The sequence below is a fragment of the Haliotis asinina genome, chromosome 4 (genome assembly GCF_037392515.1).
Source record: "Haliotis asinina isolate JCU_RB_2024 chromosome 4, JCU_Hal_asi_v2, whole genome shotgun sequence".
Lineage (NCBI taxonomy): Eukaryota > Metazoa > Mollusca > Gastropoda > Lepetellida > Haliotidae > Haliotis > Haliotis asinina.
Window position 1 is genome coordinate 47,579,524 of NC_090283.1, and position 22,706 is coordinate 47,602,229.

The following is a 22,706-nucleotide window of genomic DNA, read 5'->3' on the forward strand; positions in this document are numbered from 1 at the left end:
CACCACGCCGTTTAACGAGTAAGTTGTAGATGAACAATGTGTTTAATTTGTGTTTCCAGAATAGGATTCAACTTTTAGACGTAACCGCGGTTGCCCTAGCGATGTTTCAAAATGGCGACGGAAGGCGTACGATTCGATGATGAATCTGGTGGTTTTGCGTCAAATTGTTTCCCGGTCCGCAATCTTTTTGGACATGGATACGACGGTACACTAATAAACTGAAAATTATTGTTATTTATTATTCTTTTTGGTCTGCTGTAAAAAAATCAAACTTGTGTCAACTGTGTCACGTTGCAAAGCAGCTAAGTGCGTGTTCTGTAAACTATGATACAACTATCGGAGTGTCATTCAAAACATTTCACTTTCTATCATTGTGAAATTTCATTCCATTTGAAAATATTAGGTTTAGCAATAGATTGTATGGTTATCGTGCTTAGGTCTTGGCCCAAATGTTCAAATGTTTATGTGTCACACTTCCTATTTTCTCGTGACATGTAAACAACTTTCTCATCATCTTAACTGTTTATAGAATTGTTTCCTAGTGGTGCTGACTGCAAATACCTCAATAAAAGTATCTCGGGTTGATCATATACATATTTTTTCCTTTTATCTGACTGCCAGGTGCCATTAAAAATCATTTAGGGACATATCGTAATTGTGTGAACAGCAAATCAGTGGAATTCTAAATCTTTAACTTATTATACTTGCGTCTCCTATTCTCGTGGTACTTACGGATATCGGCTGAAAAAAATATACAAACAGTTCTTTTCGTATGTATGCTTGTAAATTGTTTTTAAATGAAGAGATTCATCTGCATCTATCAACTGCTTGATTCATCAGGTGTATTATTGCACATGAGCTTGATGAAAAACATGGTCGTCCGCCGCTGACATTTCGAGGTGTCTCCCATTCTCGCGGCATAACGAGAAAGTAATGTTATTATGTTTAAGGAAGGGGAATCTTATCAGCTAGGGCGGGGAAAAGTTACGATTTTTCCAAGCTGGTTACAACTCACGAATATTCGTTATATTGCAAAATTTTGATAATTCACAGACTTGGGCCACTTCCTAGTTACCGGTCAATGATGTAAACAACCGCTAAGTATCACACATCGGCAATCTCAGCAGAAATTATGCCTTTACCACGACAGTAGGAGACGGCCCTATAATTGAAATAAGAATATTGAAATAATGCTCCAGATAACTATTTTAAGACATTAAATATCTACAGTAATATAATCATTGTCATTTGTATGTTTCCATATTTTCCATGAAATATCAAATATTAAACAATTGTATAAAATAAAGAGAAAAATTGAAACTGAAAACAAATGAAATGCCTTAAAATAATTGTCTGGAGCTTGATGGCAATATTCTTATTGTTACATTGTGTGTTAGTCCTGGAAGATCTGACTTCCACCGCTCCTCAATTGTTACAGAGGCATATGACATCCTCGATTTTATCTAATGCTATGTACTTGCTGACCTTCTTGACACATGTACCAATTGCAGAGATTAATGACTAAACTCAGACTTACTCACAAATGCTGTGTTTGTTTTACACCTTTTGGGGGTTGTGTCAGTGAAACTTCAGTGAAATACTACAGAAATATTTCTTAGTATTTACAACATCACTGTATTTATGTATTTTTCACTTTACAATGTAAATTGAGCTCTTGATGGACAGAGGTGATTTTCATTTGAATTTCAGGCTCACACTATCAGCTTATAATAACATGTTTCACACAGTCCTGAAACCAAATACATGATGGTTCTATTTTCAGGAGGTGGAGCATGGCTAATAGCTCACAGGGCGGAGCAGAGGAGAAGATTTAAAGCTGTCCTGTGCACAAAACCAAGGACTTACTCAAGGATCAGAGAAGAAAGGAAGAAGACTGAGCGTCTTGGTACAACACTTGATGGCCAGAGATTTCATGAAGATGAAGATGAAGAAGAGGAAGCCCCCGCCTTGGATGGCTTCTTTCTTGTAAGGATAACTGCTGTATAGGACAGTAGATAAGTAGATCACATTGATAAGCAAAGCCCCTCATTGAGCCTTAAAATTAATATCAAAGTGACTTGTCTGGTTGCATAAACCACACTAACAACTTATGTACATCTTCACATTGTAATGATTCATTTGAAATAGAACTTGAACAAATCTGTAGCAGTTAACAAATTCCTGGAAAATACACACAGTAATCTGAATTGCTGCATACAATACAATGCCTATGAAAACAACTGAAGAGATCAGTCATAACATCTACTGTAGAATATGAAAAAAAAAAAAATTGTCTTATACTCTTGTTTCTTTGTTTACCAATGATCTAAGATGATGTGGTTCTGATTTCAGTGTAATTCAAACCACAAGCAAACTGTAGTGCAAATGGGCTTGCGCAGCATAGAGAATATGACAAGTCTTCTTATATGCGAGTGAAGCGAGCAAAGCTTGGCAACATACTTTCCTTGTTTCGGTCAAAAAATATTTTTCATGTCAAAATAAAATATCGCCACCATCAAAGGTACACTCCCATTTCCTCACTTGGCTGTGCTCTAATATTTTTTATCACATGCTGAGTAATTACTCACGTGAAATATGTTTTATTCAACATTTTAAGCGCCACTCATGGTATTCAGATCGTTTTTCACCTCCATTACCCCTGCCAGCTTCCAGTTGAATGGAGTGATGGAACATGAATAAGCAGAAATTAAAAAGAAATACCACATTGTCTAAATTTATCGTGAACCTGTCGGAGTTTATTTGTCTTATCTGTCGTCGCTATTGTTAGAATTTTCATAACATTTATTCTACATAAAAACACTTCTGGCGTAATGGGCAAATGATGCAGGGGAGGTAACTGTAAGTATTCCATACAGAATAATACCCGCCTGTTCCTTCACTCTGTTGAACCGGAAGCTGGAAGAGGGAATGCAGGCAAAGAATGGTCTGAAGCGAGTTGCACTTAAAATGTTGAATAAAAATATTTCATGTGAGTAATTGTTCAACATGGGGTTGGAAATGTGAGAGCACAACCCAGTGAAGTAATGGGTGTATGTATACCTTTGATGGTGGCAAGATTTTATTTTGACATGAAAAATATTTGTCGAACTGAAGCTAGGAAATTATGTTACCAACCTTTGCTCGCTTCGCTCGCATGTAGAGAAGACTAGTCATTTTCTCTATGCTGCGCAGCCCATTTGCGCTACAGTTTGCCTGTGTTCAAACTTAGAGTTCCCAATGTCTCTAATATTCAACCTATTGTACAGTATTGTCATGTTTATCTGTTGCAGATGAAACAATGTTGTGTGGAGGACCCATCAGACCTGTGCTCTGTCAACATCGCAGGCAAGGAGCTCAGTGAAGTCAAGGAGGACGACTTAAGCCTCTTCGACAATGTTGCTTATGTCAACGCAGGAGAGAATTATCTCCCCTTTGGTGAGACATTTGTAATAGTTTTCATTGTTTATTCAGTTTATTGTTTTACAGACCTGAAGTATTATTAGGGTGTTTTTGTGAGTTTGTAAGAGCAAGAGCGTGGCTTTCTGAGTGTGTGAGTGTGTGTGTGTGTGTTTGTGCATTGGTTGTTTAGTACTACACTCATCAGCATTTCTGTGAAGATCCGCATGTGAACTGATCTTCAGAAACCCATGCTTGTAGTAAGAGGCATCAAATGAAATCAGGTGGTCAACCTTGCTGACTTGGTTGACACATGTCATCATATCCCAGTTGAGTAAATTGATGCTCATGCTGTTGATCACTTAAGTGTCTGGTCCAGCTTTGATTATTTACAGACTGATGCCATACAGGTGAGATATTGCCGAGAGCATTGTTTAACAACAAAACAACCAACAGTCAGCATTCATGCTATTTGTCACCATTGTGTAATAATAATCAAGTCTGACCAAACATTAACAACTAATGATAAATGTTATCTGGTTATGATGTCACAGAATAAACAAAGTCACCAAGTTTGGCCACTGATCCATTTATAGACCAGTTATCACTAAAGGACGTGCGGATGCGTATGGCTGTTTCCCCAGGTCCAGACTGATGCCAGTCTTAAAGTGTTAGCCCACTGAAACAACCTGCCACAACTTGGCACCAATACCCCAGTCAGATATACTGGAATGGCTGAATCAGCCAATCATTCATTTGTCACTCTATTGCCAAGAAGAGCAAGTATCATCTTCTAATCCAAGGATTAGTAATGTGTGTCTTTGTGGAAATAATGACACCTTTTGTTACATACATAGCCTCTCTTGAAGGTGCTTGGGTAGCCAAGTGGTTAAAGCATTCACTCGTCACAAAGAACTCCCGGGTTTGATTTCCTGTATGGGTACAATGTGTGAAGCCCATTTCTGGTGTCCCACCTTGATATTGTTTGAATATTGTTAAAAGCAACTAAACTCACTGACTCAAGGGAACTCTAGCATATGACCTTCCAGTCTCCCAGTAGACACATGAATCTACTATTCCATACCACCAGACAAATTTGTCCACTATGACGGTGGTGTATGAAATGCTTTGTGTCTTGATATCACACTTGTCTATTGAATGTTTTCTATCACTGGTTCATTGTCAGAGGCTTTCCGTGGCTTCCCAATCATACGTGAACTTGAGATGCCTTTGAATGGTTTGCGTAGTTTGAAGATAGATGTCACAGACTACCCATATCTGGAGGTAAGACAAAGTTTCTTGAACATGTCAGATCGTGATAGTTTCATCAACAGTGATGGGCATAATACTACTACAACTACCACTACGACTACTACCATCAGATTACCACAATACCATTACCACTACTACAACTGCCACTACCACATACTACTACCACTACCATTACCATTACTACTCCAATTCCCACTACCGAATACTACTGCCACTACCATTACCACTACTACTCCAACTACCACTACCGCATACTACTGCCACTACCATTACCACTACTACCACTACTACCCCAACTACCACTACCCTATACTACTGCCACTACCATTACCACTACTACTACAACTACCACTACCGTATACTACTGCCACTACTATTACCACTACTACCCCAACTACCACTACCGTATACTACTGCCACTACCATTACCACTACTACTCCAACTACCACTACTGCATACTACTACTACTACTACCTTCTATTACTACCACTATTACTACCGCATTTACCTCTACTACTACTGCTATCACTACTACATATAACAGTTACATCTTCTCTATAGTGTTACACTTGGACTGTGTGTTACAGTTGCTGGACTTGTCATACAACAACCTCTCCGCTGAAGATGTCCTGACTTTGGGGTTACTGCAGAACCTCAGGGTTCTACACCTCAGTGGCAACAACTTCAAGACACTGCCTGCTGACATGTCGCTGCCCTACATCCCAGATCCCAAACAGTCAGTGTGCTTCATCTTCATGTGACCTTTGTAGACAAACAGCTACACTTCTTGACTATGTGGACTTAAAATTGGTCCCCTGAAACCCCTGTTTGTATTTAGAGCTCAGTTAAATGAGGATTGGATGGTTGCAGTGTGTGATCTAGCTCCATGTGTCATTGCAACCGGAAGATCATTGCTCAAACCATCAACCATTAGTTTGTCATACTGACAACCACTAGTCAGCCTAGCTTTTGAAAACAGAAACAAAGTGAATACTGTGTTTTATAAATGTATACATTTTTTTGTAATTTATGGATATACATCCTGTGATGATTCCAACAGGACTGATTGGTCAGAACCACTGACTTGGTTGACACATGTCAGTTGTGTAGACTGATGCTCGTGCTGTTGATCACTGCATTGTCTGGTCTAGACATGGTTATTAACAGACTGACAATAAAGAGCTGGAATGTTACTGTGTGCAGCGTAAAACTAACTCACACACTCACTCTAATTTCTATTTATTTCTTGATTTCTGATTCTTGTTTAATCATTCTTGTTCATTTCTGTATCAGTAGTAAAACAGTATCAACAAGTCAAATATCGTCCCTTTATTTTGTTTCCTTCAGAAAGACACGATACCAAAGGTACACAAAGCTGGAGGTCCTGATGCTGGATGACAACAAACTTAGTGATGTGAGCGTCTTCGCAGCATTGGCTGGCTTACAAAAGTAAGAAACATTAGCCACTAAATTTTATTCACACAAACACCACTGACATAGATAGCATTCATTCTAAGTTGATTAATGTTGGGTGAACTTTGTTTGGGTGACCAGCTTGTGTTGTTTTTTAACACAGACCATCTGGCCAAACAACTTGTTGGTTTTGCAATGGGTAAACATAATGCTTCTTTGTGAATGGGTTGCAGTGTGGTAGCCTAGTGGTTAAAGCATTTGCTTGTCACACTGAAAACCTGGGTTCAATTCGGCACATGGTTACAGTGTGAAACCCATTCCTGAAGTGAGTGAGTGAGGATGGAAGGAATTTGGTTTCCTCTTAAAGCTAAGACTGTGATGATTGTATGAAATAGTTACCAAATTTTAGCAGACTGTCAGGCTTAGCTATAATGATGCCTTCAACTTAATAGCTCACAAAATAATTTCTTGACCTGAAATTTGAATGCAGATTTTATCATTAACCTGCTAATTTGGCAAACATTATTGGCGAATCTTGCATGATTTCAAATTGTATCATAACTTAAACAAGTCGGAGAGAGTGGTATGTTTACCAAATAACCCCATGAAAATTCAATAGTCATTTGGGCCAGTGACCATGGAGATTTACTGGCCCAACTGTAATTTTACTAGCCACAGGCTAGTGGGCCAGCAGCTATCTCTCTCACTGATAAATGGTGGGCTGTAGTCAGGACAAGGGCAAGCAGGCATGCACTCACACTTCAATGTATAAATACAGCAGCCTGGAGTGTGATAATAAACCTTAATTCACCTCGTAAGATCTTCTAAATGTCACTCACAGAGATACATAAAGTAAATGTTTTCATCCATTTCAGACTTCATCATCTCAATATGGAGAAGAATCAGATTGCTTATGTTCCACAACTTAAGTCAGTAGAGGGCAAGGTGGTGACCCAGGAGGTCACAATCCCTGAAAAGAAAAGCAAGTCAAGTGCAAGGGGAGGCAGAAGTAGCCGACGCTCGAAATCAAGAACAAGTAACTCTGCACGTTCCACAAATGCAGATGTGCAGAAAGACGAAAGTCCAGAGGTCTCAGTTACAATTGAGGTCAAGGCTGAAGCAGTGAAGGAGGTGTCTCATCTCACCAAAGTGAATGAGGAAGAAGAAGAAGAAGCTGTTAGTGATGAGAAACCCAAGATGGAGGCGGATCCTGTGATGGATAACTTGACAACTGAAGAGAAAGGTACGTTGACTGACGCTGATGGGACAATAGCCGTGACTGAATAAGTCTAGTTTTATGCTGCTGTCAGCAATATTCCAGGAATGTCTCAGTATGGGACACCATAATTGGGCTTCAGACATTGTACCCATATTGGCACTCAAACCCAGTTTTGGGGTGTGACGTGTGAGTGACTACTAGGCAACACCACCAACCCCTGGGACAATTACAAATTACACTGACAGTATTACTGTATGTATACACAAACCTTTAAGATCCGGGTTAGAATTGGTCTTCAGAGACAACTAACGAGATTGGGTTGTGAGACTTGTTGACTTGGTTAACACATGCCATTGTATCCCAGTTGCATAGATCAATGCTCATGCTGTTGATCACGAGGTATGGAAATGGTCTAGAGATCAAGGGGTTATCATTTGTTTCATCAATTACACGATACTGAGTGCCACTTGTGGCTATTAATGCTATCCCTGTTTTCAAGTATTTGATTGCGATCTTCTTGAAAGAGATTAGAAAAACCTTGTTTGCTCCCCAGCAGATGCTGTGTTTTATTCAGGCAAAGTCAGTACTAAGTCAATCCCCTTAGTTGCGCCCCCAATGATGCCCCGTATCTTAGCAAAGTCAGTACTCAGTCAATCCCCTGCATTGTCTTTTTCATGGCAGTCAGGGCTGAGTCAGTATTTAAAACTCACTGTTTGCAGTAAATATATTGCTTTGTCTGTAGATCTGTTGAACGATGACCTAAGTTTGAACATTGGAGACCTGACCGCTCGGATGAATGAATTAAATGAAGAAGGGGAGACAACTCAGCGTGCCGAGGACCAGCAAGCGTCCCAGTGCCCCTTTCCCGAACTACGCTATCTCAGTCTGGCTCATAACCAGGTAATGCTCCCTTTTGGGCCTGTTGGTTTGTGTTTCATGTCACAATTAGCAATATTCATTCAATATTTATTGAAATTACAGTATGTTCTTTTTTCTTTACCGAAAATATCTTCTTAATCACCTTATGCACGTTACTCTTGGAAAGTCATCACAAATCTTCCATGTAATTTGATTCTAGATGACATCTTCATGTAGCTACCGCTTCTGACATTTCTGTGCCATTATTGTCAACTCATGCTAATTTGATTGGATGAATAAGTTTATGTAAAGGCACTTTCGTTTGGGTGCCCATTCTACGAAGATTTCTTCTTCACCAACTTTCACCAAACTGTCAGTGCGTTTATCAAAGGAGTTTATCCTATCAAATTTTATTGTTAATGAACCGAACTGAAAGTTGTCTGCTGCAATTGGTATTGAACCATGGCATGGCGTACCGTTGCACCCCTACAGTCTGTATGTAATCAAGGCAGGACTAGACAATCCAGTGATTAACATCATGAGCTTCAACCTACACTTCTGGGAGTCCAATCTGTTGCCACGCACACAAGCTGGAGACCTATAGTCTTACCTAGAATCTATCCTTCTTTGAATGTGCTCGTGACCTGTGAAGATCTGGGGTCAGTAGCCCATGCTTGTTGTAAGAGGCTTGTTGTAATGAGAGGGGGTGGTCAGAATCGCCAAATTGGTTGACAGATGTCATGGTATCCAAATTTTGTGGATCACTGTTCATGCTGTTGATCACTGGATTGTCTGGTCCAGACGTGATTATTTACAGATAGCCACCATCTGGCAGGAATATTGTTTAGTGTGGCATTATACAATATAACAACCCAAATTATCTGAAAATGAAATGATGAAATAAAATTTGATAGATTTGTTTACATGATGTTCAGATTCACCCTGATTATGATACTGCTCAAATGTAACTAAGTCAGTGATGGCATTTGTGTGTAGATCAGTGATGAGGATGCCTTATTGGCGGTTGCGGCATGGCCCATGCTGGCAGAGTTGGTGATACACAGCAACCCCCTGACCACCAACCACAGCGGCAACCCACCACTATTGAAGCGCTTCCTTCATGACAGACTCGGCATCAAGCTGGTCAGGTAATACATCATACAATCTCATCTCCCTGGGGAACATACAGCCAAGTTGACATTCAGGCTCTTCAAGGTTTTACATCAACATTGTTGTCTCATCCCACTAAATATCCATTCACAACTGGGTGGACAGATGCTTGTTTAACACAAGTAGCTGTCACTGGCAACATCAGACAAGTCAAGAGCTAGGACCAAGATTTAATTTGAACTCTTTTGATGTTTCAGGAAAGAAGAGCCATCACTGGTGAAGCCGCATGTAGAGGTTCATTCACGGAAACACAGGACGGTTGGTCACTTATTTCAGTACAGGGAGGTTGGGTAGCCGATTGGTAAAAGCGCTTGCTTGTCATGGTGGAGATTCGGGTTTGGTTCCCTTCATGGGTACAGTGCGTGAAGCCCATTTCTGGAATCCTGCCATGATATTGCTGAAATATGTCTTATAGCAGTGTAAGACCACATTCACTCACTTTTCCGGTACAGATCACACAGTTTGGGGTCCACGTCTGTAAAATTCATTTTAAGCGTTCATGTTTATGTCTTCTATTTGAAAAGTTGAAAAAAGCTGCATTTCTTTTGCTGTTCAGTATATTTTGAAAATGTCATGAAAAAAAAAGAATAATTCTTTAATGCGCCTAAATGAAGGTGTGAACATGGCATGGACTGAGCATGTACTGTATGGCTGTATTATAACTGAATCGTTGTAGGTGTCTGGCAGTGTGCCAAAGGTCCCCAAACCCAGCATAGAGGACAGACTCACGTTAGAAGCTCCCCCTAAAAAAGCCTTAGTACAGCCTGAGCAAGGGGAGAGAACTCTGTCTGGTTTGGAACCACAAAAGCCTCTTCCACCAATTTCATCCCGAGTCGGCAAAGAAAGTCCCCAGGCATCACCTCGATTTGATGCATGGACAGAGGATAAGACAAACACCACGAGAAATGAAGATGCCTTCTTTATGACACAGGTGAGGTGGTGAATATGTTTGTCATGAAAGATGATAAGATGGAACAGTTGATCAGACTCTGTGTCTTTGTTGGTTGGTTTGTTGTTTAACACCACTCTAGTCAAAATTCCTGCTATATGGCAGCTCTCTGCAACTCATCATGTGCAGACCAGACAATCCAGTGATCAACAGCATGGGCATTGATCCATGCAACTTGGATGTGATGATGTGTGTTGCCTCTCATGACAAGCATGGGTTGCTGAAGACTGATCCTAACACGAATGTTCAAAGGTCTGTGTCCTGATGCCCTGACAGCATGTTTGTTTCAACAGTATGAATCACTGGATTGTTAAGTAGAGACTGTTTGTGTACAGAAGATGCCATTCCTAATGCAGGATATGAACCATCCCAAAACACATGTGTGACAATGTATATAGATACCCACATGAAATTTGAAATACCCACTTTGTTTCTAAAGTATGGCTATGTTAGCCATACTGACAACAGCTTTTCTGGAGCTCAGGGTCCCGTTTCACAAAACTCTCGTAAGCCTAAGATCTCGTAACTTTTCTCGTAGCATTTGTACCTGGCATACTGTAACATAGGAGGTGCAAATGATACGAGGAAAGTAACGAGATCTTAGGCTTACGAGAGTTTTGTGAAACGAGGCCCTGGCCATTATATTATAAGCTTGAATGTTACAGCACCAAACAACAAACAAATACATTACGGCATGCATACAACTTACGGCAATATTCTGTAGGAGCTATGATGTTGCACAGCAGTCAGCAATAATTATTGAGATGGTTACCATGGTGACTGACTACATCCTGCTGCAGGTTGAAGACCAGGAGGAGGAAAGGAAAGCTTCTCCAGAGGAGAAGGAAATTGCTCCTGAGGAGGAGATGGAGAAGAGACCTCGAAGAAACTCTGGGAAGATCAGTGATAGGTATCGTGGATATGAGGAGTTGCTGGATATAGATTCAGATGAGGAAGAAGGGGATATACCTAAAGGTAACTGTTAATGGAAATTTTCTTAATTATTTTATGGTTAGTGGCTAGCGATGGACTGTACCTTTGATTATCTCCCTTTCAATAACAAAGGATTCATCTGTGCATCTAAAGGGACATGTTCATCAGGAATTCTGAAAGGAAATCTGAAGTGTGTTGCTGGAAGTTTGGATGACACCAACGTACATTACATTTCTCACATAGATTATACTCATAGATGTAATATATAACTGCTGTTGAAGCTGCCCTCTGTTATTAGACTTCTTAAACTCTCAGCTTCTCACTTGTTACTGAGGACCCGTGAAGGTCCCGGGGTAGAATAGGCCTTCAGCAACCCATGCTTGCCATAAAAGGCGACTATGCTTGTCGTAAGAGGCGACTAACGGGATCGGGTGGTCAGGCTCACTGACTTGGTTGACACATGTCATCAGTTCCCAATTGCGCAGATCGATGCTCATGTTGTTGATTACTGGATTGTCTGGTCCAGACTCGATTATTTACAGACCGCCGCCATATAGCTGGAATATTGCTGAGTGCGGCGTAAAACTAAACTCAACTCACTCACTTGTTACTGAGTCACATGATGCATCAAGTGACATGTAATAGCATCACTTTCATGTAAGGAATTATTCACAATTTCAGATTATTGCATACTAAGGAAGGCCATCATGCATGTCAGTTTTCATGCTTACAGTGGGCAGGGATCGGGAAAGAGAACTTTGACAATGGACCATTTTCAGGATTATTAGCCACCTGAATTTAGAATGGGCCACTGCCCTTGTATCAATAGTAAACTTCCAAATTTTAATGGGCCATTTTTTATTCTAATGTGCAAAATGGCCTATGGCCCCTGCCTTTCCCAATCCCTGAGTGGGTAACATTTTTCATGAGACATTCACATGCACTTTCATGCATGTAGCAAGGATGTCATACATGTTAATTTTCATGCATAACACGGGTATGACATTCTCATTAATTTCATGTATACAGTATGTAATACATTCACAGTCCTAAATTCATGCATATAGTATGCCTGTGTGATTACATGAAATCATACAAGCAGACATGACCGGCTGCTACCACTGTTTCAGATATCCAAGGCAATGTACGAGCCCTGAAGTACGCCCTGACCCATCAGCTGGTGTACAGGGACCCAACCATCCACCTGGACAAAGTCAAACGGCCAGTCCAAGAGTACAGAAGGGTCAGTTTGTCTTGCAGCTAAAAATTCAAATAGTGGGTGTTGGAATATTTGTGACATGCCGCTTTGCATGTTTCGTTGGCCAGTGAATACGTATAGGAGAAAACAAGACTCTGAGGTTTTGTTAGACAATGCTAAACCAGAGAGAGAGGGAAATCCCAAGGGGCAAAGCCATGACGGATTTCTCAATCCTGATGGTTTTACATTGACTACCAAAACTGAGGAGAAGTGTTTTCTCTAACATGTAGAATCTGTCTAATGTGGCACTCATTGGGACTGAAGAAATAATTCACTTTAGACGATGTGCTGGATTGTAGAGATGATGATAAATGTACAAACCACAGGTGGGCTTGAGATTTTATGCCAGTGTTGACAACTTGCCGGATTTGACAGATGCCGGTTTTGTCCGCTTCCACTGTACTGTCAGTGATGGATGATTACAATGTAGATCATCATTTAATGAGTGCTACATAACAATAACTGAAACACATGTGAAATCAATTAAATGACAGTAACTGTAAATAGATAATTCAATCCCATTTCCTTCATCAGCCCGGTGGCTGTCTGGTAGTGCATCAGCCTACAAATCTGTGTTGCAGTTCCTGGTGTTGCTAAAGAAAACATTTGCACTTTGAGCTTAATTTTGAACGATATTTTTCAATTGATTTCAAACACTCATGTATCCTTTGAATGTTGATCTTCATATAGAGTTAGGAAAAGATGATAGCAGAAAGAAAAACCTGGGAAGAGGTCTTCTAACGAAAAGTACAACCTGTCCCTACAAAACAAAAACCTTATATGCGGTTATTCTGGGAAAACAAGAGATAACCTAATATATAGTGAGAAGCACACTTCAGTTTTATATTACTTCTGATAGACTCAAACACTGCTGGGGACAACACTATCCTTGCATTGGCTACAGGTCTTTAAGACTATTCTTCTATTACAGCACTATCCTTGCATGACACTATCCTTCAATGACATCACTATCGCTGCATGTCATCCAGTTACCAACACAGTGTCATGACAAGGCCCAAAATTCAACTTGTGTAGTATCTGATTTGTCTATAGGTGCCAGTGCCCCCAGCTAAGCCCAAGACAAGAGCAGAGAAAGTTGATGAGGTGCTTGAGAACCTGAGGACTCGAACTACTGTGGACGAAGCCAGCCTGGTGGATGTGCTAGGCCACCAGAAGCAGTACAGAAAGCAGTTCCCTGAAGCCCAGTCTCTCCTCCACCAGGTAACAATGGTCCCCATGCCTTCTGCTTTCAAGGTAGATTCTCATCACCAGGCAGAATGATTTCTAATTGTTTTAAAGTGTTCATCCTTTAAGCATGATAAGAAATTGTAACACAATGTTCATTGTATGTTTAGCCAAAGGATAGGTATCTAATACTTCATTTGGAGGTTATTATCGTTTTTTGACACCTCTGAATAACTCAGAATGGAGTATTTTGTAACTATTAATAACTATTGGAGAGTATTGGGAAACTGCTGCAATAGTGTTCTGAGTGAATGTGTTTTTGTTTATGCTGCACTCATCTATATGGTTGCGATCTATAAATAATCAAGTCTGGACCAGAACAATCCTGTGATCAACAGCATGAGCATCATTCTATGTAACTGGGATATGTTGACATGTGTTAACCAAGTCAACAAGCCTGACCAGCTGATCTAATAAGGCGCCACTTACGACAAGAATGGGTTACTGTACATCAATTCTAACCTGTATCTTCCTAGGTCAGTTTTGTGGTGATATATTAAAACATTTGGATATAGATAGTATGAATACCTACACCTTGATAATTACAGGAGTTAATGAATATTATGTTACCTCACCAATACATGTCACTTACAAATGAGGTATACTGCAATGTACCCTGCTGCCCATGGCAACTCATCCAGTATTTTGGGGTAGTACTTCCTTATCTTGAAAAATATAGAATCATGCATGATGCACAGAAATTACCCATGTTTTGCAAATGCAAATCGATGGAAAGGAGATAACTCTAAATTTTTTTTCTTGGCTCGTCTGCAAAATCTAACAATGGCAACGATAGGCTTGTCTTGCATTCCAATAATTAAATTTTGACAAAAATGTCAAATCTAGTCGCTGTGAATATTAAGAAATCGAATTACACTGCAGTCATTTACTAAGACAGTACCTGTAGGAAAAGCAGTATGATGCAAGATTCGAATGGATTGATTCACACAGGTTGGCTGAAGTGTGTGAACCGATACCCAGGCTTCAAACATTTCAACATTTGGTAAGATAAATATGTTGTTCACTGGTCCCTCAGGGCCCATGGGTTTATGTACCCTCCTGACCAGTGAATAACTCACGTTGTCTGGAAAAGACACCATAATGTTGTTTCAAGGGAGTCACTGACTGATGGTGTGTGATTTGTAGATCCAGCGTCGCTACAATGTGGTCCGTGTGAGCTCCATGAAGGAGGCCCGTGAGGCCAGGAAGCACATGCAGGGGGCTGCTGATGAAGTCGGGAAAGCCAATAAACACATCACTTCCCTCAAGAAGAAGGGAGTCAAGGTGTGCGAGTGACTGCAGTCATGTCCTCATGTCCCTCCATTATGTATGTTTGTAAAACTAACATGTTGCTTTGGAAGTCACTGTGACAGACCAGAGATATTATTATCTACACTTTCTAAAATTGTTGCCTTCAGTATACTATGTTGATTTTAAGAGCATGTCAAGATTAAAGTCGGTTACAAACCTGTGTGTAAATTTCCATTCTTCTGGGTTATGTTAAGATGTGTGTTGTGATGTGTAAATCATACAGGGATGGCAACAGGAAAATCTATTTTCAGCTGCAAACTTATTATTGTGTCAAGGTTTGAATAGGTCAATTTGTAATAAAATCGGCAGAAATCCATTCATCAGCGGAAAATTGCCATCCCTGAATATATCAGACGGATCATTCATGTATTTGTGGTTGCTTTAGTTTGAACTTTTGAATGTTTTAGATTCTGTTTGAAAGTACAACAGGTTTTATTGTTATTATTTATACCTTCCTTTGCAAAAATAGTTAAGAATGAATTGTATTGTTTGTAAATTTGTTCAATTACACAACTCCATTGTTATCAGTGTGATGCTGACCTGTGATAACTGATAAGTGACTTTTATTGTACATTGTGTACACTGCTTGTATTCAAGCTGGACTGTTTCCATGGTTGCCTCTGACAGATAAATACTTTCACACATCGTCAGTTTTGTTTATTAGTAGGGCCCGAAGATTTCTTGGATTATACACCCAAACATGTCCGATTATTATTATCAGCATTGAAAACAGTTTGGGTTTTATTCAGTGGGGATGATGTGTTGTTGTTGTACAGTGATACTCAGTCACACTTGTTATTTACTGGCTGCAGGAACACAGTTTGATCTGATGCAGGGACAGACATTCAGACAGGCATCAGCAACAGCCACTTAGGCCTTTTGTTATGGGGAATCCGGGGGTAAACTGCCCTCAAGCTGGTGGGGGCAAGACATGGATCTTATGGTCCAACTTGGCATGTAGCTTTACACATGTGTGAATAAATTTAGTTTGATGTCGCATTCTGCAATATTTCAGCAATGTCAAGGGTAAACCATAAATGTTCTTTAGACATTGTTCCCTTGCGGGAAATCGAACCTAGGCCTCGTGGTCAAGGCATTCGCTTGTCACACTGAAGATCTGATTCCCCTCGTGTACACAATGTGTGAAGCCCATTTCTTCCGCTGGAATATTGCTAAAAGTGGCGTAAAACCCAACTTTCTCGGTCACACTTGGAACCAGCATGAATTGCTGTTGGGTGAATAGTGACACCCAACTGTGAGTTCTCAGTATAGAACTTTCACATTTTGGCTGGTGGAAACTTGTTACAGTTGTCACTTGCCAGCACTCTGACATCCTGGATGAACCCTTCACAGTCGCCACCAATTAGAACCAACACTGATCAGTTTTCTTGATGTTTATTTGAATATCATTATATTTTACAAGAAATGGACTTGATTAATATCAATCAGATGTAGAGATTAGTAGTGTGGCAGAAAGAAGAAATGTCCTACATAAGTTTCATCATACCAATCAATATGGCTGCCAACGGCAGACGGACGCTATTACACAACCGAGACAGATCACAGGTTTCAAAATGGAAGAAGGGGACGAAATGATTATCTCCCTTTACCGAGATCTCATTCCCACTGACTGCAATGATTCTCAGTAAATGCTCTCTTTCTTCTCACAAAAACTACAGCAACCACAGAAGACATTGCTCGTGGGCCTGGTGTCTCCCCTCTTTCAGTTCAAATGTACGGCAACCCATTACCCAATGTTGTAAGAATGTTTATGATACAAGAAACTATATTCCACTACAGATATATTAAGTGAGTTAATAAAATATAACCATTGGTCTCACAGAGGAATATGGTACCTGACACTGGCTCTGTGTGTCTTGTCATTGGAAATTTGGACTTAACAGAAATTATGAACCCAGAAAGAACACGTTGGGATTAAACCAACACACCTAAAAGCTTTTCTCACGGTATGAAAGAAAAATTCAACAGTCCATACAGCTGATACACAATAGGAACTAATTAACGATGTAGAATTTAAATTGACAACATGCAAATCAACATATTTCTTGGCACATCTGCTAAACAACTTCATTTATCAGGCTGATTAATAACAAAAGGGTTGCTTAATTTGTCAAGCATTGTTTCATCAGCCCTGAAACAACCAGATACGAACATTACTCTGTAAGCTTAAACAGTACTACATAGCACTGCTCCTTGGGAATAGCTCCAAGTATCAATCTAAAAGGAAAATACTTCAGTAATTAACAGCAGTGATCTTAGATTGAGACTGCAATACGTAAGGGAAATATCCCTCCAGTATCAATACGCAAACTTCTGTGAAATATTCATGGTTTGCTGTGAGCGATGATGATGTATACACTGTGAGTGAGAATGTGATGATCCTGCCCAAGTCAGAGCACATATTTATCAAAGACATAGAAAAATAAATTAAACATCATATTTATGCAAAGCATGATATATGAAGATAACTTTTATTCTTTTCTTCAAAACTGGCATGTACCATTGGCTGAACATAGCTGTCATTATCTAATGCCATTGCAAACACAGCAAGACACTTTGTTCACATTGTCCATGAATGTAATTATTTCTGTGTCTAAGCTGATAAACAGGTTACTATTTCCAATGACAACATGGCTAGTGTTATGCATGGGTTATTCAGTTTGTATACTTGGTATTAGTGATCTAGTCATTAACAGTACTTCACAGGGCCAACACACCACAACCTCCTGCATCAGTGAATACATACATCCAATTAGTTTTAGCCACTGTCATCTTACACTGCATGTATGTGTTCACAGATGAACTAGGAACTGGTGTATATAAACCTGTCAAGTAGTGACAACATGATGTTGTTACACTGATGAGACTGTGCGTGAGGATACATCAATATCTAATATTCCTCGTATAGAGAGTAGCATTTGATATGGAGTTTATATAGTTTGTGAGTGAGTATGGTTTTATGCTGCTCTTTGCAATATTCTAGCAATATCACAGCAGGGGACACCAGAAGTGGGCTTCACACATTGTATCCTTGTGGGGAGTTAAACTTGGGTCTTCGGCGTGATGAACGAACACTTTAACCACTAGGCTACCCACCGTCCACCATACATCTTTGGGGAAATGCAGAGAAATGCATACAGCATGTCCTCAAGTCATTACTTTCAAAAGATGTGTGAGGTGTCCTGTTCTTAATTTGGTGAGAAAAATATGAGTTACCCAGATTTAGATGCTTTTGAGAGCAGTGAATACTGCTATCACGAAGGGGAGGTAACACACACAGGGTCTGAGAACCAAGATTACTTTCAAGCTGTATTTCAAATGTCAAACTGTTATTTAACATTTTTACATGATAACCCACAGTCATTAGCTATGTACATGCTATATCATCTGCTTACTACAAAGTATACAGATCTATATTTACAAATAGAAATTTGCCCAGCATAATTTGATGTAACCCTAATTTCTTGACAGGTGAGGTGGTTTGTTTCCACTAACAATAAATAGATTGTTTCAAATTCATTCATCAAATATCTAATTTCTCTAAAAGCATTATTTCAAGCAGTAATTCACCAACACTAAATAAAGAAAAAAAAGAAATGTTTCCCGGGCATCGGCACATCACTTTTATTTGGGCATGTAACAAATATTTAAAATTACATTTAAAAAAACAAAAAATGACTTGACCACGCCTCTTAAAACGAGTATGACTGAATCTACAATTCATTACTGCATGCTAAATTTCCCAAACTCTATTTCTGAGAGGAAAAAATAAAAATGTGTTCCTCCTTCGTCATCATTTTTGAAAAAAATATGCCCAAGAAACATTTAAATTTTTTTCATGCAGCCTAACCCAGTCAACCTACAGGTGCATTACAGGGGATAGATTCAGAATTGTCTTCGTCTGCTCTGAATGCATCTGAAGCAACCTTGCATCTAAGGGAATTAACTCCCCTACCTTTTTTGTTTGTCACTAAGAGAGTAGTGAGTGAGTTTAGTTTGAGGCTGCATTAGCAATATTTCAGCAATATCACACCAGAAATGGGCTTAACACATTGTACCCTTGATAGTAACATCTGCTAGACTACCCCAAATGGATGGATGGATTTGAAACAATACCAAGTGGTTACTGACAGTGTAAGACAAGTACAACAGATTCAGAGATTAAAATGAACACATATAAAAACAAGAAAGAAATATACAGCCAAAAATGTAGAATTTTGCACACAATACAAAATTATTTCTATCATACATTGTTAGATATACTGTACACATTTATGAAATTGTCTCCATATATACATTATTAAATCAAAAATAAAATATATGTGTAGCACAGGACTGTGGCAGACATAATTTGCTCCAAATATTAACACAACAGATGTTTACATGATGTGCATCACATGGTATAGCTTGGAGTGAAAGCTACATAATATATCTCTCTCTAGTTTGTTATATACATAAATAAGATCTGACAGATATGATATGTTTCAAGTTTCCACACCTTTTCATTTCATCCATCCATCTTTCCTGTTTTCTGAAATCAACGGATACACACACAGTTGGGGCGAAACACAAATTCATGATAACATATATCAACAGACAGAAAGATTGACCCTAGTTGACAAGTTCAATAATGTACCGAAATTACCCTGCACAGCCAGGATTAGTTCCATAGTGGAAACTATGCATCATTTAGTATCGATTCAGCTACTGCCAGCTCCATAATTATGGTAAAAAGTGATGCATCTGTCAAACAACTAACCACACTGAAAAACATTCCAGCGATTTGTTGAATCTGTGAATCACCCCAACCTTAAAACATAGGACAAATCTTCCAAATTTAACAACAGCACACAATATGCCACCTCAGAAATACTATATTTGTTGATAAGGAAACACATTTTTGCTGCATATTCAGGGAAAGATGGTATATATCGTAAGACTTCACCGTTACATGTGGATGTTTGTGTGCTAATAAAACAGTAGCCATTTAATTTTCTAAATGGTGTTTACAAAACTTGCATTTCAAAAACAAAAGTGGACTGAAATTAACTTAGTGAAACAAACTCAAAATTGAATATTGCCAACAAAATGTAACCATACACAAGAAATGATATAATAGGAAAACTAGAAATAATGGCTGCTGCTACATGTAACCATAGCAACAGCTTCCACCATTGTGTAATGAACCAAAAAGTGCGTAACCATAGTAGCACCAATGTAACCAGTGACAACCGGCACTATGTGTTACCAACTACCACGATCGAGTTGAGGTTTCAAAGCCACTTTGATACTAAGTGAGTAACCACAGCAACAACTTCCACCGATGTCAGTAGTTAAAGTGATATCTGACCAGTCAGTTGAAATGGAAACAAAAGATGATTTCTCCCAAACCCCAGACACATACTAAGAAATAGATGCAGCTATTGGCACAAGGTGGCTAAATACATTTTATAAATAAACCTATAGATACAGAATGATTCATACGACACAGGTGCATCAGAGCTGCAGCATTCAATTTACAGTGACAGCGTGGCAAAAAATACACCTGCAAAATCCATTTCAGAATTTCTATCCCTACCATAGTCACTTCGATTTGGCTCTCAACATACATCATGTTCAGCTGAACCTACTGGCTCGCAGTACTTTGAAGTGCTGTTCGTAGTCTTGGCTGTTAGAAACGAGTATTTCTGGTAGGAAATTTACCTGTCCAAACCTTGCCATATGCAATGGAAATCTACACAGTGGATTTAAGTGATGGACCGAGAAAGAGGTATCTCATTATAATAATACTGGAATGCACTGCCAATACAAATGGGTGAGAGTTATCCCCCTTACATACATTCACTTAACTCTGGTGTACCACAGAATATGCGTCGTTACATGATCTGCTATGCTACGATATCACTGATTCATTGGAATACATATGTGCATGAAATATGCATACTGCTGTTATAATACACTGCAGTCAGGTTAACAATGGAGTTTACTTTGAGGGTACCTATATGTTAGTATGGAATACAACATACACTCTTCTCACTCTGCAGAAGAGGTGGTGTTAGTAACTTAATTGGCCATATTGTTTCCCTCACTGACAGAAACCTGAGTGTGATCACACACGGGCTGATGAACACCTAGTTCCTACAGAAGGTTGAGGTTTTGTTCGCTGCCAACAACGTCTCGGTGTGCACCTCATGCCAGATGTAGATATATCCAACACAAAAATCTGCTTTAAACAAACTCATCACTGGAGCACAAATAAAAGCTGCAGTGGGCTTTGTGTCCAACTGTGATTGTCGAGGATGATTTGATCTGTCGGGTCACAACCAGGATGTAGTCAAGGCATCAGGGTCTGATCTACAAGGTCACTTTGACCTCTCTGTAACCATGGCAGCAGGATCTGACAGATCAAGTCACTTTGTGGATCGCACTGTAACTACGGCAGCATGATCTGATAGACCAGGTCTCTTTGAGGATCTCTTTGAAGTCACAGCATCGGGGGACTGGACTACCAGATCTTAATAAAGATTTTTTTTTCTATTCACTGCTAAAGGATCTGATCAATCAGATCACCATGACGATCTCTCTGTATGTATGGTATCTGCGTCTGATCCATCAGGTCACCATGACGATCTCTACAAGCACGACATCAGCATCTGATCTATCCCTCCTCTCACAAAGTGCAACAAATGGAATCAATGAAACAATCTATATTGGAAGATCTCAAGCTCATGTTTGGTCAGCACTCGCATCATGGCACAATTCCACTTGATCAAGCACAAATACATCTTGTGAATATTAGAAAGGAAACCTATAGAAACCTCTTTCCATTGCAATCAACAGTTCAACACGTACTGCTCCAACAAAACCTATATGAATCAGAATAGTGAGCACTCTACCCTTTGAAATGAACTGTTTCCATGGTATTGCTCTTGCTGCTGTTTCAGGGGACACAACTCCTATACAGGGTACATAACACGTCCTCATACCAACAAGCTGATGAAGGATGAAACTGTTGGCAATACAGAACATAATCCAGGAACCCTGTACAGGATCTTGGGCTATCCTGGAGCGATGACATCGGCTGCTACTTAATGTAGGAATGATGTTGGTAGATGCAGACTGTTCATGCAATGTTCAGTTGATGAGCTCACTCAGTCCAGCATCGTGTCAGTAGTTGGCGTAGTAGTTATCATGGAATTGTCTATATACAGTGCAACAACTGTGCAGTAGAAATTGTTACAGTTGCCCATTCAAGTTGGTCCTAGGATGGTCTGCAAAGGAAATAATCACTTGTAAACATGTGTTTTCAACATTATTGACAGGGATCAGTCTTAAAACAGCTCTCAGCAATATTCAAGCTGTATGGAGGCTAGACCACACCATCCAGTGATCATCAGACTGAGCAAATAAGATATGATGACCTGTCAACAAAGTCAACGAGCCTGATCCTGTTAGTCGCCTCTTACGACAATCATAGTCACCTTTTATGGCAAGCATGGGCTGCTGAAGGACCGTTCTGCCCCGTGACCTTCACAGGTTGATTTACAGTATAAGCACTGATCTACACTTTCAGCTAACTATATGATTTACTATGACATTCTGCAACCAAGTCAGCAAACTTGATCAAACATCATAGTCTCTTACAACAAGCATAGGTTGC

General features: G+C 39.6%; 2 protein-coding genes across 11 annotated transcripts in view; one reads left to right on the forward strand and one right to left on the reverse strand.

Annotated features, from left to right (window-relative positions):
* Window positions 1-86: 86 nt before the first annotated feature.
* LOC137282533 (X-ray radiation resistance-associated protein 1-like) lies at window positions 87-15,670 on the forward strand. Its single transcript, XM_067814291.1, has 15 exons — window positions 87-205; window positions 1,784-1,986; window positions 3,291-3,435; window positions 4,583-4,680; window positions 5,257-5,405; window positions 6,017-6,118; window positions 6,958-7,325; window positions 8,044-8,201; window positions 9,156-9,307; window positions 9,527-9,587; window positions 10,006-10,260; window positions 11,079-11,253; window positions 12,342-12,454; window positions 13,523-13,690; window positions 14,861-15,670. Exons 1-15 carry the CDS (start codon window positions 112-114, stop codon window positions 15,008-15,010), a joined length of 2,391 nt encoding a protein of 796 aa, XP_067670392.1. The 5' UTR covers window positions 87-111; the 3' UTR covers window positions 15,011-15,670.
* Window positions 15,671-16,404: 734 nt separating this feature from the next.
* Window positions 16,405-22,706, reverse strand: part of LOC137281614 (serine/threonine-protein kinase 26-like) — a 71,170-nt gene continuing 64,868 nt past the window's right edge. For all 10 annotated transcript variants that reach the window (XM_067812962.1, XM_067812956.1, XM_067812963.1 and 7 more), the window contains one exon: window positions 16,405-22,317. In XM_067812962.1, the coding sequence (XP_067669063.1) occupies window positions 22,308-22,317 (10 nt within the window). In that variant the 3' untranslated portion in view covers window positions 16,405-22,307. The remainder of the gene's footprint in view (window positions 22,318-22,706) is intronic.

Bases quoted from the DNA above. Each gene is read 5' to 3' on its own strand.
- LOC137282533 (XM_067814291.1), top strand. From the start codon at position 112: ATGGCGACGGAAGGCGTACGATTCGATGATGAATCTGGTGGTTTTGCG. The intron at 5,406-6,016 runs GTCAGTGTGCTT...TGTTTCCTTCAG, and splicing joins TACATCCCAGATCCCAAACA to AAAGACACGATACCAAAGGT. The intron at 11,254-12,341 runs GTAACTGTTAAT...CCACTGTTTCAG, and splicing joins AGAAGGGGATATACCTAAAG to ATATCCAAGGCAATGTACGA.